At 49.5% G+C, this 20587-nt stretch overlaps 1 protein-coding gene across 1 annotated transcript in view; it reads right to left on the minus strand.

The window, feature by feature from the left end:
* LOC123935269 (dehydrogenase/reductase SDR family member on chromosome X-like) overlaps positions 1 to 20587 on the minus strand; it is a 116250-nt gene that overhangs the window by 2773 nt on the left and 92890 nt on the right. The window contains exon 6 of the mRNA XM_045995946.1: positions 11446 to 11653. Coding sequence (XP_045851902.1) covers positions 11446 to 11653 — 208 coding nt within the window. The remainder of the gene's footprint in view (positions 1 to 11445; positions 11654 to 20587) is intronic.

Raw genomic sequence — 20587 nt, forward strand, 5'->3', positions numbered from 1 at the left:
ATGTTGAAGTCCTCACCCCCCAGGACTTCAGAATGGGGCTTTATTTGGAAGTGGAGGTCTTTAAGGATGGGATTAAGGTCAAATGAGGTTGTGAGTGGGGACCCTGATCCAAAAGGGCTTGGGTCCTTATGAGAAGAGATGAGGACACAGACACGCACAGAGGGACGACCATGCGGGGACACAGGGAGAACACGAGGTCTACACGCCAAGGAGAGAAGCCTCAGGAGGAACCAGCCTTGGCCCCGTCTGGATCACAGACACCCGGCCTCCGGGTCTGAGAGACAATGAATGTCTGTGGTTGAAGCCACCCCATCTGTGGTACATTGTCTCGATAGCCCGGGCTGACTCATCCAGTGTCCAGATGATTCCTCCTCTCCAACCGGGAACATTAGCCTATGGAGGGCAGCAGTGACAGCGGGCTCCACAGCCGTGTGCCCATCCCAGGAAGGAGCCGTGTGTGCACACCTCTCCCACAGGACAGGTGCTTACGACTCTACTCGTCTCCTGCTCTCAGAGTCATGGGAGGAACATGCTCGGATTCCTCAAGGTAGACCAAAGACCAGCAAGGACCCCAACAGGCAGGAGATGCTTCTTAAATGTCTCCAGTGAATACATATGTCTTGTGATGGCCTGAATGTGACTGTCCTGCCCCTCCCCAGGTCATATGTGGAAGCCCTAACCCTCAATGGGATGGTATTAGCAGGTGGAGACTTTGGCAGGTGATTAGGGTCACATGAGGTCTTGACGGTGGGAGCCTCGACCATGGGACTGGTGTCCTTATACGAAGAGGAGGAGACCCCAGAGCTTTCCCTCTCTCCATCACGTGAGGACACAGGCAGCCTCCGACCTATGAGTAACAAGTACCTGTTTCCAAACCTCCCCAGTCTGTGGGACTCTGTTAACGCCGCCCGAGCTGAGGAATACGTGTCCCAACACCAAGATCTATATTTGAATGATGCTGTGTTCTAGGTTATGGGAAAAAAAACCACAAAGAAGCAACAAGTGCTTGTCTTTTCCTGACTCTCTCTGGGCTGGAATCCTGCACACCCCGGTCACAGTAGAGGTGAAGTCACCTTCAGAGGGAACACGAGAAACACGTGCACCATGCACTAGCTTTTTCTATTCCTTCTCTCTCGGCTCACTTTTGCTTTGTTTCTATTTGCTTTGTGTTCTTGTTATAGATGTCTTGCATCTGTGGCTCAAGGTGCAACGATCTACCAGTGGCCGGGCACCAGCTCATCGGCTGGATGTCCCCAGGGAGTCGCCACACATACACACCGACAAGGAAAACCACGTGACATGACTGTGAACAGGACCAGCACAAAGCCCTGTGCTCTCAAAGATCGTTTTCACTGTGGTGCTCCCTTGCTACCTCGGGGTTTCATGTAGGGGCGCCATGTTGTCAACAAGGCAAGATCAAAGGCTTCCTCTCCTACGACCTCTCCAGTCTGTCCTTTCATGGTGAACCCATAGATGATATCTCATGACTAATAACCTCAAGCTTGGGGTTATTCACTCCCAGCAAAGAGAATTATTAATCCTTTCTTTTTCCCCCGGGATCACTGTTTGGGTCATTTGGTGATGGAACTTCATGTCCTAGAGAAGCTCAGCACAGCCCACGACCTGCTGAGAGCTCCGGGCTCATGAAACTCCAACACGCTAATGATCGCCAACCGGAACAGGTCAATGAGGCAGAACCTCTGGCTTAATTTGCCAAGGACTATCAATAGGAACATAGCTGATGAAACTCAACACCGCTCCTCAACAAGAAAATGGACATTTTGTGCTGGTTGCTATGACCACGCTCCTCTCCTGGAATTTTGTAAGCTGAGCATGGAATTCCACAACTTATTCACTGTTCCTTTTTGTTTTGCTTTGTTTCATTCGTCTGCAGGGATTGTCTCCTCTAGGAAAGTACCTGGGATCCAGGTACTCAGCTGTGTTTAAAATGTCTGGGAATTCAGGTCTATAATGAAAGCATCATGGCGGCAAACTGGAAAGTACCTAATGAAGGCTGATATGCAGAAAGACCCAAATTGGCTCTGTTCTCTCTCTCTGGCCTCAAGGAAAACCAAGGCCAGATGATCTCCATCAAATGGAAAATCTGCAGATATATCAAACTCCCCAGCAAAATTTGGTATCTGCCCCTGTGTCGTTGGGAGTTGAGAAGAGCTGTATTCAAGCTCATTGCCAGGAGGATGAAGCGTGTTTCTTGGGTGCCGAGTGCACAGAAATTACTCGGCTTCTGCATAGATAAGAAGGTCCTCTAAACAATGGTTCCCCTGCATACATAACATATCCCATTTTATCTACAGCTTGTCAAAAACAAAACAATGAAAAAAAGATCATCCTTAAAGACTGGTAAACAGTGAAAGCAAACCCAAGAGTGGACGTGTTGCTTTTATCAGAGGCAGGAGATTCACCAAAGAACCAGACGCCCCCTGGGAGACCAGGAAAGAGGGCTCCGTGTGTTTACAGTTAAAGGTCGGCTCTGCATGAAGCCGTGGCTGGGACCTGGCAGCGATGAACTCAGTTTCAATTGGATTCATCACAACAGATGTTTATTAAATGCTCCCCAATGTTTTGTGGGCTCTCGGGGCCAAGAAAGGCAATTTTGAAAATCATCCCTACCACCGCGGAGTTGACGACAGGCAGGGGCTGTGGGTGGACGTTTGGGCACAAGAGGGTGGAAAAAAAAAAAAACAAAAAAAAAAAACTAGCAGCAGCAGCAGCTCAGTTGGTAGAAAGAGGATGGAATTTAAAGCATGCTAAATAGAGCCGCGAGCAATGTCGGGTTGGAGGGAAACATGAATGCCTTATAATTACCTAATTACACAGGGCTTTACAGTATCGGAAATGCGCTCACATATATTATGGGAGCAATTTTCACAACAATCTTATGAGATATTATTATCCAGAATTAACAAATTACCAAAGCGAGGGGCATCGCGCAGGATGGGAAGGAGAAGGAAGGGGTGGCCAGATCTCGGTTCTCCCAGAGACCCCAACCCTCTCCATCTTGGTCCTTAATCTGCCTCCCTATAGGTCCATTCCCCATGCCTATGGCTTCCTTTCTCATCTCCTTCCCTGTCTTCATCTTCGACGTGAAAACCTGACCTCGCTCTCCTCTGAGCCACAGGCACATTCATGGCAGCCCAGTTGGCGTCTGGAAGTAGACACCCTACTTGACCCACCTCACGGTCAAGCATCCCCCAATCCCCTCCTGGGCATTTCCCATCACCCCATGTCTTGGATAGGCACCACCATTACCCTCATTTTCCTGACTGAGAAACCCCAGAATTATCCTTGAGTCTTCGTTTATTCACATCCCAGAGTCAACCAGTCAAGATGTCTTCATTTCATCTCTGGACTAGTGTTTGGGATGATTTCTCTCCCTCTCCACCACTGGAGTGGGCTATAACAAACACACCCCAGGTGCCCCCATGTCCTGCAGTCCATCGGATGCTCTGTAGGCTGGATGGGTCTGATCCTATTACCTTCTCACTGACATTTATCAATGGGCACGCAGCCCTAACAGCCTAAGGTGGCCATAGCTTCTAACACACGATGAGCTTCTCTCTTTGGACACCCACAGCAGGGCTGGGAACAGCTGCTCTTGGGACAATTGAGACATGGGCAGCTCAGATGATTTCCCAGTCTTGGGTTCAGCTGGAGGGCACGAAAGAGGTGGTGCCTGTTGGACCACCCACCATCTTGAACTACTTTCTGCATCACGTATAGTTCCAGCATTGCTCATGGACCCTGGCTTAGCCTTCAGTCCACCTTCAAAGGCTCCATCCCCAGCAAAGGCTTCTCCTCCTGCCCCCAACACTAGGGCAGATGCCTGCCACCCTATTTGTCCTTTTCTCACTCGTGCAAAATGCTCAAAGTCAAAATGGGTGGTAATGAGTCGAGTTCCCAGAGCCCTGGGTACATCTGTGGGAGATGCCCACCCCGATGCCTCAGTGATCCGTCTTGGTCACCCTACACCTGGAGGGGTGCATGACACGTCATTGGCCTGAATGAACATCATGCACTGTCTCCCTCTTCCAAGCCTCCTGTGGGAGCCCCCCTGATTTCATGTAATCTTCATGATATACCTGGGAGGTGGGTGTTATCCCACCTGCTTTACGGGGCAGGAGCTGAAGCCAACACACTGGGCAAAGACACAAGACGGTGGTCTTGACAGCCGAGATCCAGGGAAGGAGGACGTAAGTTTCCTTTGGGTATTCTGGGAGAAGGATCACAAACTCGGTGGCTTAAAACAGCAGAGATTTATCATCTTAACGTTCTATAAGCTCAGACGTCTAAAATTTGTCTCCGTGGGGGGATGGGCTGGGGCTGTATTCCTGCTGGATCCTCTAGGTGAGAGTCTGTCTCCTTGTCCCCCTCCTTCTCTGACTCAAACCCTCCATCCTCTCTGTTAGGAGGACCCCTGTGATGCCACTGGGCTCCCCTGGATCATCGGGGATCTCCTACATCCCAGGATGGACGAGTAGTGGTGGTAGGTTCCTACGGCACGATAGAAGGTCAACTGAAGGTTGTTAATTCAGCGTGCTTGAATGCTGAGGGATGATGGGGAGAAGCTGATGATGCAGAGGTGGGGAGAAGCATCGCTGGCCGCGTGTCCTTGAGTTGATTAATTAAACGTCCCACTCCTCCTGACACATCCATCAAAAAGCAATCAATGACCCCTTGACTGGGTTGATTCAAACGCATAATAAAGAGAACCAACCATCACTAAGTCCTATAGGTCCCTGGGACATGGGCACATTCGACACTGTCAGTTTGATCCTTTTTAACTGGAGGCTGGTGTAGAAAGTGATTTCAAAGAGGCCTGGCATCGTTTGAGATGAATTCCACACAGCGGTCCCAATGCACCTAGCACCGAGAATCATGGTTTTTCATGGGACTCATGTATTCTGAGGCAGTAAGGCAGGCAGATAGGGAGGACATCCCAATGCAACAGCCCCAAGACCTGAGAGATGCAGGACTTCTGCATCAGCACTGGTTTCCCTGGGTCTCGCGCCCTCTGAAAAGCTCCACAGACGCTAGCACAGAGCCCGACAGAGCCCGGGCATACAGAATGGTCATTTGTGGACACACCAAACCTCTTGCCTTTACAAACTGCCTGGGGAGGCAGACACCAAATCATGCATTTGTAGGAAGGCAAACTGAAAGGGAAGGAAGGTAATTAGGCCCTAAAGGGAGCTCCGGGGCACGGCTGACTTCATGAGACGTGCTCGGATGGAACCACCAGCGGACGTGGAAGGCAGACCCCGAGAAGAGGTTCGGTAACTGTCCTCAGTAATTCCCAGGTGTGAAGAAACAGACAGTTATCGAAGGGATGGAGCCATCAATACTGACTTGGGGAGAGGGACGAGTCCCCAAGAAAGCAATATGTGTTAAAGAAAAATTTGAAAGCTGAATTGGAACCATCCTTCTGAAAATTCCCAAATGCACAGAGTGTGCAAACGCTAATATTTCCAGTCTTCAAATGCAGAGACTTGTCACGATCATGCCATTAGGCTGAAGCCTAAGAGAGAAAAATATGGGAGGAAATGGGCTTCTCCATTGTCTCACTCACTGGCTTTTTTTTTTTTTTTTTTTAACAAATCCTCAAAACGTTAGGATCCCAACTTGACAAAGATAGCTCAGAAGGAGATGTCCAGCGCTGGGGTAAATGCCAAGAGAGAAGTCATCAATGAAGTGGCTGGAGAACCAGAGGACTAGTCTACTGGGGAAAAAGCGAGAATCACTCTAGAAACTGGGGGCCGTTCTTTCTAAAGAAACGTACTGATCCACAAGATCCAAATAAGGGACTTAAAGCAAAGAAAAACATAATCTTCTCTCTAGGCCGGAATCAGCAAACGTTTTCTGTAAAGGGCCATACCGGAAATATTTCCCATTGGTGGGCCATCTGGTGTCTGGCATAACTACTCGGCTCTGCCTTTAACCCGGGGAAAACACGTGAATGAACGAGCACGTGTGCCGATAAAACTTTATTGACAAAACCATATGGCCAGCCCGTGGGCCGTACTCTGCCTATGTAGCGAACCGTTTTGTTTCGGTACGATTAAATATTCACGCCTCATTCAAAGGAAGAGTAAAGTGGGAGTGATACGCAGCACAGTACATAAAAAAGTAAAATGTGCAAATCCTAACAAATATAAGAGAGAGACATTATGTGTTTCAGCCTCAAAATGGCAAGTAAGATATGAGTCATCTACACCATGTATTATCGAACTGACTATATCTTACGTAAGAACATTTTCAAGAGAAACATACATCCTAGAGAGAAGAGGGGATATGATATTTGTACGTTAAATAATTAATATGGCTTCAAAATTAGGTTAATTAAATTAAATAGACTGAAAATCTCTTAAAAGCAGAACATCCGTGATAGAATCAAGACAAATGTAAGAGCTGAGACAGTCTCAGTATTTGGAGCAGGTTTTGGTAAGACTGTCCTTGAGAGCCCCATGGAATGCTCCAGAAAACGCAGACAAGAGAACCTTCTAGAACCTTCTAGAACCTTCTAATCTTCCAGAACCTTGTCATGCTAGAGCTTGCTATGCTCCATAGAGAAACTGGGACGGAAGCAGATGTGGAGATGTAGGAGTGATCCTTCAAGGCACACTGCTGGAAACCCCAGAGAACTGGAAACACCCCAAATGCTCCCGATCCAGAGATGGAGCCAAGCCGTGTTGTCCACCCATGTGGAATATATGCCCCCAGGACGGAATCGACTTCACGTGTTCACAGGGATTGATTTTAAACGTTTAATATGGAGAGTTGTGGGTTCCATTGGGTCTCCCCGCGAAACACAAGTTGAAGTCCTGGCCCCTAGGACATGTGAATGTGACCTTATTTGGAAACAGGGTCTTTGCAGATGTGATGAAGGGAAGCATCTGAGATGAGCTCATCCTGGATCAGGGTGGTCCTGAATGCAATGACAGGTGTCCTCGTAAGACACAGAAGAGGACACACAGATGCAGAGGAGAAGCCACGTGAAGACGGAGGCAGAGATGGGAGGGACGCGGCCACAAGCCCAGGGACATCTGGAGCCCCAGAAGCTGGAAGGCGCAGGAAGGGCCCTGCCCTAGAACCTCAGGAGGGAGCATGGCCCTGCCCCGCCTGGATCTCAGACATCTGGTCTCCCCAGTTGGGCAAAGAGGAATGTCTGTGGTTTCCGTCATTTGGTTTGTGGTCATTTTTCACAGCGGCCCCCAGGCCACTAACCACTAAACAATAAAAAAAGCAAATCACAGATCTTATTCTACTTACCTAAGGATCAAAGAATGCAAATTTAAATTTCAGAGACACACACGCGTGAGACATTTATAACGAGAAACAAGAAAACTGTTGATTCTACGGGTGGGTTAGGGGTTAGTGTTTGCAGGTGCATTTGGGGGAAAGCGTGGGCAGATCCGCGTGGTGTGACAACGTGTGCATTCACTTATCACCGACTCGTAAGCGTTTCGTGTATTTTTGCTGCCTTCACAGTTTGCAGTATTTTTAATAAAACCGATTTGCCACAGAAACAAACATCAAAACTTCGTAAAACCATTAGGAATAAATGCAATAGGAAAGATATGGGTATTTACTGAGAATTAATAATAAGACAGCCCTGAAAAGCATTAGGATTCTGGTCACCAATTCCAAGATGCGGGGTGACCCCCCCACCACACACACATCACCTAGCAATTCCCAGACACCCTCAGGGTGCCCTATAATCCAACCCAGTTCTGACTTACATACTTGGCCATGGTGTCAGATCTCCCATGGCTCAGCCCTATAGGACTACCATTCACACCCCTAGGTCAGATGCCAGTTACAAATCCAGGTTGTCACCCATGGTTCTGACCCACCAACTACAGATCAAGGTTTCTAGGACCTCCTCCTGGGGTTCTAGTAACTTGCTAGAGCGACTCATAGAGCCCAAGGAAACGCGTCATTCACTAAATCAGGGGTTTATTATAAACGGTTGTAATTCAGGAACAGCCAGAAAAAGTGTGCATGGGGCCAGGTGTGGGGAAGGGCGTGCTCCTTCTATGGCCTCGCCAGGGGCACCTCACTCCTCAAACCTGCACCTGTTCACCAACCCAGAAGCTGTTTGAACCCTGTCCTTTCCATTTTCTAAAGAGGGAGGCTTTATTGCAGAAGCGAGATTGATTAAATCATTGATCACTGGGGACTGATTCAACCTCCAGCCCCTCCTCTCTCCGGAGGTCAGGAGGTGGGGCGGAAACTTCCAAGCTGCTAAACACGCAGTTGGCTCCCCTGGCCACCTGCCCCAGGCTCTGGGGCTTTCCAAAAGTCCCCTTGTTCACATAACAAAAGGAACCTCTATTGCTGTCCTCACCAGAAATTCCCAGGATTTTAGGACAGAAACAGGACAAAGACCAAACAGGCGTTTTTATCACAAGTCACAAAATCGCCGGCATCAAGAAAGACACAAGTGAAAGGAAAGACAAATGATTCTCAGACAAAAAACACCACTCTGTGAAATCTCAAGGTCCCCACCCAAATTAAGTCAGAAATCCCTGCCGGTTAAGTTTTGTTCTGATGGTTATCCTCTCCTTTCCCGTTCTACTTTATCTTATTGTATCCTGTTCTGTTCTGGCCTATTCTGTCCTATTTTATTCTATTTTCTCCTCCTATCCTGTCTTATCCCATCCCACCATTATTCTATTCTATTCTTTCTTATTCTATCTTATCCTACACTATCCTGTTTGGTTCTATCCTATCTTACGGTATCCTATCCTATCCGATCCTATCCTATCCTATCCTATCCTATATTATTTTATTCTGTCTATGCTATCCTATCCTATCCTATCTTATCCTATCCTATGCTATCCTATCCTATCCCACCATTATTCTATTCCATTCTTTATTATTCTACCCCATCCTGTCCTATCCTATCTTATCCTATCCTATTCCATCATTATTCCATTCTTATCTTTTTTTTTCTTATGCTATCTTATCCTACCCTATCCTGTTCTGTCCTAGCCTATCTTATGGTATCCTATCCTATCCTATCCTATGTGATACTATTTTATTCTGTCCATGCTATCCTATCCTATCCCATCCCGCCATTATTCTATTCTATTCTTTCTTATTCTATCTTACTTACCCTATCCTGTTCTGTCCTATCCTAGCCTAGCCTATCCCATCTAATCATTATTCTATTCTATTTTTTCTTATTCTACCTTATCTTACTCCATCCTATTCTGTCCTGTCCCATCCTGTATTATTTTATTCTGTCGACGCTATTCTATCCTTTCATATTCTAGCCTATCCTCATGTATTTTTTCTATCCTGTCCTACTCTCTTCTTTCTCATTCTATTCTATCCTGTCTTACTCTATTCTACCCTATTGTACTCTGTCTTCTATCCTATCCTATTCTGTTCTTTGCTATTCTATCTTATTCTTTTTATCCTATCCTATCCTATCCTATCCTACCCTATGTTACTCGTTCTTGTTCTATTGTATCTGTTCTATCCCAGCCTACGCTATTTTGCTCTCTCATTCTTTCTTATCCCGTCCTATGCTACTGGATCTCATTACTTCGTATCCTGTCCTGTCCTATCCTATCGTGTCTTATTGTATCCGCTTCTCCTCTGCCATATCGACACTATCCAGTCGTGTCTTATTGTATCCGCTTCTCCTCTCCCATATGCTCTCTAGCCTATCCTACTTTTCTCCGTTGTTTTCTACTGGAAAAAGCTGTCAGCAGAGTAAATGTAGGGACAGAGAGGGGGCGAAGAAACACATGTGCTCCCATCAACAACGGCGTTTTCTTCCAGTTGCAAAGCATCGAGAAGCTGACCCGGCAAAAACAATCAGGGCTGAGAGAGAAGGAAGGTAAGAAAACGAAGCCACTGTCGGGGCACAAGGGTGACTTCAGAACAGACAGGAACATGTGGGCATTTAGAAAAGGAGCATCTGTTCCCCTCCAGGATCAGCGGACAAGGGTGAGCTTCCGGACATCGGTCCCTGCCAACACCGCCCGGAACCCCGGGAAGGCTCAACAGCACGACGAAACCTAACCGTACCTCCCGAGAGAACGGACGACCAGTTTTTAGTGACTTTGACTTGATTTTGGCTTCAAGGGCCCCATCGAGGACCACGAGCGACAAGAAAGTTGGGGTTGGGGAGATGTGCAGCATGACCTACGGGGTTCATGATCCATAATTATATGGAACGTTTTCTGTCATTTCTTTTTGTTTTTTCCTGAGCCAGCAGCTCCCCATGGGGGAAAGAGTGGGAAAAAGGACATGAACAAAGAGTTCATTCAAAAAGTCATGAGCATAAACAAGATTTGGATTTTAAGGAGAGCTGTAGAGGGGAGCTGTGACGCAGAGAAGGGATCCCGGGGTCATACAGGAGGTAATTACACTCAGCAGCAGCCAGACGCTGGCTCCCCAGTGCCCACGATCACTCGCATGTGCCAGAATCTGGGTTCTGGGGCTGGTCCCGAAACCCTAGTGCATGGAGAGCCCAGAGGTGGGCAATTCGCAGCCATGACCGTCACTGAAGGTACATGCCCTGCCCTCCACGGCCCTGGAGCTCATTACCTCTAATGTTTGCAACCCCGTCGTGGGGAGGAAATGAACACCGTCCCCTTGACAAGACCCCAGAAGCCGGAGAGGATGTGCCCAAGCCCCACGGCTGGGCCAGCAACACCCACGGAAACAGGACGGCAGCAAACGCATGAGGAGTTGTTCCAATAACCAGGATTCCTGTCCACTCACGGATCATTTTTTAAAAACACGGAAATTTAAAGGGGACCACATAGCCAAGAATGAAATTTAAAACTACCAGGAGAAAAGGGTGGGGGACATGAGATTTTTAGATGTGCCTACCCCGGTGGGGTGGCTTGTTTCCACCTTGTGCGGAATTAACGCCGTGTGCGTGTGGACAGGTGCATGTCACGGACACTCAGTGTCCCTCCGGGATGCTACTGGCTGGCCTTGGCTCCGTGAGTCTCCTGCTCGTGTGCTGCCCCCACAACGGGAGTATCCTGTCTTGGAGCAAAGCCTCTGCTGTCCCACCGTGGGACCCCGGGACATGTGGGAGGGGCATGCACGGTTTCGGACACCAGAACTTGCATGGACTTTTGTGCATCGGAAATCAGCCGGACTTGGATTCAGAAACACGTGCACGGCGTGGGGCTCTCTGGTCAGGCGCAAAGCAGAGCCCTGTCCTCTGTCTGCAAAATCTGTTTTCTCCTTCGTGGAAAAAACACCAGAACTGCTTGAATGCACACATGGGGAGGCTGTGCTGCTGGGTTTCCCACATCAGGGACCCGGACGCCGGGTCGCTCGCGCTTCTGAGCGTTGACCCAAGGGCACAGAAATAGCCTTGAGGTGGCCGGCCGGCCGGCCGTGGGGCAGGGGACCTCAGAAGCGGGCACAGCAAAGCAACCGCGGGAGGCCTACCTTGAAAAACCACCAGCCGAAGAGCTTCTTGATGAGATGTGTGCCCCAGAAGACGTGTCGGTAGAGGTCGGTGTTGACCACGCCGGGGTCGACCACGTTGGCGGTCACGGGGCTCCCCTGGGCGTCCAGAAGCCTCTGGAGGTGGTAGGTGAACAGGACAAGGGCCAGCTTGCTTTGGGCGTAGGCGCCGTGCGGGGAGTAGCTGCGGCTGTGCAAGAAACCAGGGACACGTGTGAGACGTTGGTGCATCCCTCACCTGCCTGGGTTGCTACCTCCCTGGGTCCCTACCTCCCTGGGTCCCTACCTGCCCAGGTCCCTACCTGCAGAGGTCCCTCACCTCCCTGGGTTCTGCACCTGCTGGGTCCCTACCTGCCGAGAACCCTACGGGTCCAGGTCCCTATCTGCCTGGGTTCCTCACCTGCCCAGGTACCTCACCTGGAGTGCCCCCTGCCTGCCTCCTGCTGTCTGTCCCTGGGGTATCCTGAGGTTTCACTTCCATTTTCCACTCCCCGTGCACCGGAGGGTTCCGTGGTTTGTACGACCTCCCTGGGGCTTCATCGCCCGGGTGTCGTGCAGACGCGCGACCCGACGCGCAGAAACAGAACAGGACGCCCCCCACGCGCTCCAGCGAGCATAAAGATGGGGCGATTCTCCCTGCGCCGACGTTTGCGGGAGGCCGGAAACCGCGCCAACAGCCCCGCTCAGAAAGCCTGGGGCAAACACCACCTGCCTGCAGGTGACCCTGGCTTCTTACTCGTTTTTCTATGGGGAAGCACGTGGTTACGTTGTTAAGTTGCATCGTCAGTATCCAGACACGCACGCTTGTCTCCAGACTTGTGTCTACGCTGTGATCCTCGGGGCTTCGTGACGGGCTAGGAACGTGATCGTAGCATCTTTTTATAGACTGTATGTTGTTACAGCCATTTTAGGTTCACGGGGCCATTAAGAGGCAGGGCCAGAGGTTCCCCGTGCATCCCTCCCTGTCCCCACACACGACAGCCTCCCCGTGACCAGCATCCCCGCCACGGGCTGCATCAGAATTTACCTGCGGATGCACATTCTACGGGTTCGGGCAAACGTACAAGGACATGCATACCCTCTGGATTCACGGCCCTAAAAGCCCTCAGTGCCCCGCCTGTCCAGACCTCCCTCTCCCGACCCCTGGCCAGCACCCGTCTTTGTCCGCTCGTTGTCTATCCACCTGCTGAAGGACAGCTTGGTGGCCTCCAAGTTCCGGCCACCGGCAACCACGCTCCTAGAAACATCGTGGGCAGGTTTCCGGGTGGCTGTGTCTGCAGCCCCTCTGGGCTGAGGGCAAGGAGTGTGATTTGGGGACCCCACGGTGAGGGGGTGCTCAGTTCCGTCAGCAACAGCCCGGCTGTCCTCCAAGTGACCGAGTCATTCTGCGTTCCCATCGGGGCCAAAGAGAGCTCCTGTCTCTTCCCGTGCTCGCCCGCCGGTGTCCCAGATTCCAGCCACGCTCACGGGCGTGCCCTAGGGTCTCCCTTTTCTTTTAACCTGTGAGTTTCTCCAGTGACTTAGGACGCGTAGGATCTTGTGGTACAGAAGCTGATGGCGAGATTTTCTGATCGACTGCGTGATAGACGCGTGGGTCCTTGGCTGTCCCGCATGTGCCCGGCATGTCGCGGCCCTTGGAGACTCAGCCCTGCCTCTCGCCATTACCCAGGAAGCAGCGTTTTCCCCAGGAACCTGACCTCCCAGCGTGTCCTTCATGCATCGTCCTGTCACAAGAGCCCACGTGCAAACCCCAAGATTTGCCCACGGGGGGGGTCCACCCCCTCGATGTTGCAAAAAGGGACCCCGGGTTCCTCCGTCTTAAGGGACCGGTGCAGGCAGGCAGGTCAGCAAAGGCGGTCACTGGGTGAACTTCTCAAGGAGGGTTGCCCAGAAGAATTCCCAACACGGCTGTTGTGTTTGGAGGGAGGGATCACGACAAAAATCTAGGGCAGTTCAGAGCTTAAATTACCTCCCCAATGCAACACAAGCCATAACCCTCCAATTATCGTCAAGGGACTTGTCTTTGGCAAATTTCTCCCGTCCGCTCCCCGCAGAGGAGGGGCGAAGGCGGCAGGAAACGAGCAGTGATTAAGTGCAGGGAAATCAATGCCGAGTTTTGTCTTGGCTTCAGGCCATGGGCAGCCTCGGACGCTGCCTTCTCAGCATCGCCCAGTTCGCGCCCTTAAAGGGCATGAAACATCCATAAGCCCATTTCTCCAGGGTAGACAATGAGGTCTGCGACTGTGGCTTTATAGGGTAGCCCGGAGAAGAAAGAACCAGAGATCGTTAGAAATACTAAATGGAGAAAAAAACTCACTATGTTTCCTTTTGGGAGGGACAGAAAAAGTCCAAGAAGGAGGAGTGATTTCAGGAGAGGTTCCCCTGGCGGATGTACGGACAAAGAAACATCCACAGTGGAAACGGGAAGGAATCCGAGCAAATTAACAGGAGGACGCGATGCCCCCACTGAGGTTTTCTAAATCAAACCCCGAGGACTGCCAAGGCGCTTGGCAGGGAAAACAATAAAGAGATCGAACGTTAACACCTAAGAGGGAGCAGAAACCCAGAATCAAATAACGGTTCTCATGGCAGGACGGTAAACGAACTAATTCGGGAAATGGCCGTGTGGTTCGGTTCTACACAGAATGTTTACTTCGCTGCTTTTGTAGTAAGGATCGTCAGGAAGTAGAACCCAAAGCCATAAACATGGATCCTTATTTTCAAAATAATAAAACACTTTTCGGTGTAATTCCTTCAAGAATAATTCGAAGGTCGATATGAAACATAAGTTAGAGATGGTAATGTGGCAGCCTTTCAGAGGGGCAGAAAAACTCCTCTCCTATACTTTTGTGTTCTGAACCCGAGGGCTGCAAATTAAACTGAGGATGGCCAGATTTACAGGGGGAAATCATGCCAATTTTATTTTTCACTTTACATGTATGCAGGGCTTCCTAGTAAAGAAGTAAAAACCCCAAAGACACCACTAGACTTGGGTTTATATACAATTTAACAACACTTGGTCAATGGTGCAGGAGGGATGAGACAAAGGAAAAGGGGTCTGGGCTTCCACAGGTGGTAAATTGTGAAAAGGTATCTATTTAATGGAAGTTAAAGGGTTAGTTTAGTAAGATTTGTGACTTTCCTGGAAATTCTGCTTTTACTGAGATCTGGGGAGAGCAGCATACACCTGTCTATACCATATGCAACAATCCATTTTCTATGGGTTAGTTATCGACCCCCACACCTCCTTCTCAGCAGAGCTGCCCTACAGCACAACGTCCACATTTTGTAGAACCATCGTCACCTCCCCGTCTGCCCTAGAAAACCACGGACCTTCTGTATTACCTTAACGGTTCCAGAAGCAGTGAGTTTCCTGAAGTCCTCCCCCGTAGACCGGAAATCGCACATAGGACCATGGGACTGATCAGACAGCACCTCGAGCCATTGAAAAACACAATGTCTTGAGTTTTCCTATTTCCATAAGACATATGTGTCCCTGGATTTCATATCATTCATGGTGTTTGCCCACGTTTTCAGCTCGACGTCTCGACCACTTCCTTCTCTCCCTGTAGCTAGAGGTCGTGAGGCCCCAGCCGATGCTGAGAGTTTAGTACAAGGAACGAGGTCTTCATCCATGATGCTGACGGATGCTGTGCCCCCTGCGTGAGTCACCAGTCCGGGACCCCCACGCTGGCCTCGCGGACGGCTTCCTTTTATACAGATCCACAGGGAGCGTTAGCTGTACTGATCTGTCCGCTGGCGTGCGGTAAATTCATGTGCGCGAGGCACATGAATATGATGCTTGTGTCCTATTAATCAGCTGCGTTATTTTCCTTCTGGGTCATTAATGCACAAGCCCATGGCCAGGGACGAGGGAGCGTCCACGGGCCACCGTGAACCCAGGTGCTCGCTAGGTCCGATAACGGATGATGAGCGGCACCTGTTGGCAGACCAAGGACCCCTCATCTCCAGACTCAAGCTTTCCCCGGGTGCCACGGACACGTGCTGGGTCACCCTGATCCACGTCTCCTATTCCAGAGGACTTCAGAAACACAGAGTGGCCAGGAGGGGCTCAGGAAGCCTCGTGAGCAACGAAGGGGCTCCAGGTCTCCGCAGAAGCAGCCCAGGATGTTGCTGACCACATGCACATTTCAGTCCCGAACAAACGTCAGGCGTGGTTGCTGGGGGAACCATCATGGGCACATCAGCGGCCCGTCACGCATCCCAGAACATCGCATAAGTCCTCAAAAGCTTCGGGGTTTCACAAACAGTGATATAACAGGCTGGGAATTCATGCTTACAGATGCACGGATGGATGAGCTCCCCCCAAAATTAAAACCGTTTGGGAAACTCACACCGAAATAGCTATTTTCCCCGCGATGCACACACATGCCTGAACCATCTCTAGGGGTTTGGCTCCAAAGGAAGGTCAGCCTGGAAGAAACGGTTCTGGAGAAGCACAGGGATCTGTCACCTTGGGAACAGTGCATGGGGATCCTTAAGGATTGAACTGTGCCCCCCACAAGGAAGATGTGTTGGAGTCCTGCCTCCAGGATGGCACAATTCGACCCTGCATGGAAAGAGGGTTCTTAGAGAGCCAACTGAGTTCATGTGAGGTCTTTAGGATGGGGCTCTCACCCTGTGACTGGTGAATTTACAAAAAGGGGAATTTGGACACCGACGGGCAGGCGTGGAGGGAACATTACGTGCAGGTGCACAGGGGAAGATGCTGCCGTGAGGATGGACGCAGAGATGGGGGCACGCACGTGGGAAAGTTTGCGGGCCATCCCCAGAACCCCGGAGAGCAGCCCGGAACACATTCTCCCCCAGAGGCTCAGGAAGGAACCAGCCCAGCCCCACCTGGATCTCGGACGTCCAGCCTCCAGCACAGGCAGACAGTAAACCGCTGTGGTTCGAAGCAACCCAGTCTCCGGTCCTTGTTCACAGCCACCCCAGGACACGCATACAGTGAACACGAGCTGTTGCACGAAAGTAAAGTTGCTCGGGGTACAGCCCGAAAATGCATACTTTCCCGAGGATGTAAATTTGCTCCACCTTTGTGCAAAGAGGGGAAGCATATATAGAAAAAGCAAGTCTTCTCCCTTGAATGGGAGCCACTATGCAGCTTTTTAAGATTTTATTTATTTGGGAGAGAAAGCACAAGCAGGGGGGCGGCTGCAGGCAAAGGGGGAGGGAGAAACAGGCTCCGTGCTCCACGGGGATCCTGGGATCGTGACCTGCACCAAAGGCAGATGCTTCATGGCCTGACTCATCCAGGAGCCCCAAGAAGCCAATGTCTTGCAGGGAGAGGAACCCCTGCGGAGGGTGTCTTTGCCCTCTGGAAGGAGACCGCGTGGGGAGCACTGCTGTCTCCAGCGGGGTCTTTGTGGACGAGGCCCCACGATGCACGGACACCCACTCATCAGTTCTACACGGAGGAGCATCTTTGTCAGTGACCCCTAGAGTAGCCATTCCTTGGTCAATGAGGTTCTGCTACCTTTGCACCTGAGAGCACCCCTCGTCCATCCGGAGGACGGGAACCAGGATAGAGCCACTCACCTGTTTTGTGGTGGAGGAGGGTAGACAGCATGGCGCCATGTCCCTCTCTGCCCCGGGCATCACGTGGGCTGAGAGGGGAGGCTCATAGACAAGTAGAGCATGAACTGTCCTCAGCAGAGGGCAATGGGCATCCCCAAGAGTGGTCACCCTTATGCAGGATCAAAGTTGTCAGCGGCAGCTCAGACAAGACTCCACGAGGACCTCTTTGGTCCTGGGTGGCCCATGGCTACAGGAGACTGAGCATCCAGACAAGCCAGAGAGCGGGGCAGATAGTGGGTAGAGCCCACCACGCGATGGTGCCCAGTGGTTGGTCAGACACCACCCTAGACATTGCTGGGAAGGTATTTTCTTAGACGGGATAAACACAGATATCCGTAGATCTGGGGTGAAGCAGGTCACGCGCCATAATGCGGGCGGGCCTCGTCTAATCAGTTGAAGATCCAAAGAGGAATGATGGTGGTCTCCTCCAAAGAAGAAGGAATTTGGCCTCAATACTGTAGCTTGGAAATTCTCCCTGAATTATCAGTGTTTGGGCTCAAGATTGGAACATTAACTCTTAGTTGCCTCTCTAGCCTGCTGGTCTACCCTGCAGGTTTTGGATTTGTTGGTCCCTCCAATCTGGAAGTCAATTCCTTAAATCAGAGCAACCCATCTCTCTCTCTCTCTGTCTCATACAGACATATAAAATACCAATAAATATTTATATATGTGTTTTTAAATTAAATACTTTCACCGCCTTCCACAAAATCAACACCATTTTCTGACAAAGCTATCCATTTCCTCATGAGTCAATTCCACTGATGACAAACAGTTTTCAACAGACTCTGCCCACCTCTTTCCCCGGGGAACTATTCAAGTAGAGGAGCTTTCCCGGCAGAGCCTACCTGAGCACACAGTCCCTCCCATGCGTTAACAGCCCACTTGGATTCTGAAACGCTTTACTACGATATAGTGATTCACGCCTTTGGAAGAACATGAATTTTCAGCCAATCAGACTTGGCAATTATCGCTAATCACCGGTGGCGTTTACATCAGGGGGACGCCAAGGACCGAGTCTTTTCACACAGGAAAGCAGAGCGTTTTAAGCCCAAGTGGTTCTCAAATTTTAACGTGCATCAGAATCTCCTGGACGGTTTGTTAAAAGTCGGGCTGTCCGGCTCCCCACCGCCAGAGTTTGGGCTGAGCAGGTCTGGGGGGGGCGTGTCTCGGGGTCTTTATTACTAGTAAGTTTTTAGGGCATGCAGATGCTGTTGGCCTGGGGACCACATCCAAAAACCTGCATCCTGAGTGGTCTCAATCTCTTTTTTTTCTTCTAAGATTTATTTATTCTAGAGAGAGTGAGAGAGCAGCGGGGAGAGGTAGAGACAGAGGGACAAGCAGACCCCCGCTGAGAGCAAAACCCAATGCAGGGCTCGATGCCACGACCCCGAAATCCTGACCTGAGTTGAAACCAGGAGTTGGATGTGTAACTGATGGAGCCAGCCAGGCACCCCTCGCTGTCTTTTAATAAACATTTATCAAAGAAAGTGATGGAGCTCAGTGCCTGTTCTTTGATTTTTTTGCACACAGAGCTGCAAGGACATTCACACCCACACACGTGCAATCATTCATGCACAAAGCACAGAGGAGAGCCACAGCCGCACTCACATGCCTGCACACGTGTGTCCACGTGCTCACACACACACATACTTGCATGCTGGTGCACGCAGAGACCATCCCTGAGCTCGCTTAGGGCACCACAAAGGAGCAGCCCCTCGGGTGGGGGGGACAGCTGTCCCCCAACCACATGCCTTCGCTCCACCTGCGTCCTCTATACACAAGCTGGTCCTGCAAGGCCGCCCAAGGACCCAAGAGCCTGGCCAGCCCCCTGCCCCAGGCCCTCTTCAGGGAGCCACCTGTCCCCAGGAGTCACAGATACATTCCCTGCCTCCTGCCCCCAAGGGGAAATCCCAGTGAGGGCTCGCCCTGATCCCACAGCCACAAGCACAGAACCCACTCACCCACCTAGGACAAGGTTGGCCACCAGATGGGTAAGAACTCCCTGGGAAGACTCCAGCCCTGCTCTCCTGGCAGCTGGCCAGAACCTGACACCGGGAAGCACCCCAGGGATGCACAGCTTGGCCACCCTCCTTCCACGCTCTGCATGCCCGGGTGCTGAGGGTGCCCACACCAGGGCACGTGCCGGAGGCACTCCTGGAAATCAAGCTCCGCTCGAGCACGCATCTAGGTCCTTCCAACAGGGTGTCTACACCGTGCACAGTGAGGTCAGCACTCATGCAAACATGAACATGTACCCCACTCACACGCAGGGCCTCTTTTATCCCGAAGGAGGAGAGAGCGGGAAACACAGATCGGAACGTGGTGCCTCCCACGCCACCAGGAGTCACCCGGACGCACCACACGGGGTTAGTGGGCTGTATTTACAATTGCAAACAAAGGAGAACGTGTCGTTACTTCTGGTACCCACCGCATGCCCAACTTCTGTCTTTCCTCTTTCTATCAAAGAAAATAAAAAATGAAAAATAACACCACAGAGCTAAGCTGCCCGAGGATAAGATGCATGTGAGTTGATGATGACGGATGTTAAATGTACTTAGTAGGATTATTTCAGGATACACGCAACTAGTGAATCATTACCGTGTACACCTGATACTTCTATAGCAACTATAACATCATGGTACAACATGTATAATGTCACATTATGTGATAATTATAACACTGCAACACAGACAATGTTACACTGTGTAACAATTGTAACAGTACGACATTCTAACATGTATAATGTCACATTATATAGGAATTATAACACTGCAACATACACAATGTTACACTGTGTAATAACTGTAACATTATGGCACTCTAACATATATAATGTTACATTATACAGCAATTATAACATTGCATCATATACAACGTTACATTGTGTAACGACTGTAACATTACGGCATTCTAACATATATAATGTCACATTATATAGCAATTGTAACATTGCAACATACACAATGTTACATTGTGTAAGAATTGTAACATTACGGCATTCTAACATATACAATGTCACATTATATAGCAATTGTAACATTGCATCATACACAATGTTACATTGTGTAAGAATTGTAACATTACGGCATTCTAACATATATAATGTCACACTATATAGCAATTGTAACATTGCATCATATACAATGTTACATTGTGTAACAATTGTAACAATGAAATGCTGTAACATGTATAATGTTACATAGCAATTATAACATAATGTTATAACCTGTTATATAATAATTACAATTATAATATATAATGTATAATAATTACACTATAATGTTATATATGTTACCTAACATTATAGTTATACTATAACATATGTATATTATATAACAAGTATAATTACATTATGTTATAACTTACATTATGTAACAATTACAATTACAACACTATAATGTTATACATACATGTTATGTAACAATTATAGTTCCATATGTATAACATATGTTATATTATGTAGCAATTATAATCGACATTATAATGTTATCACACATATAATGTTATATAACAACTATACTACTGG

Source organism: Meles meles, chromosome X, assembly GCF_922984935.1.
Source record: "Meles meles chromosome X, mMelMel3.1 paternal haplotype, whole genome shotgun sequence".
Classification (NCBI taxonomy): Eukaryota; Metazoa; Chordata; class Mammalia; order Carnivora; family Mustelidae; genus Meles; species Meles meles.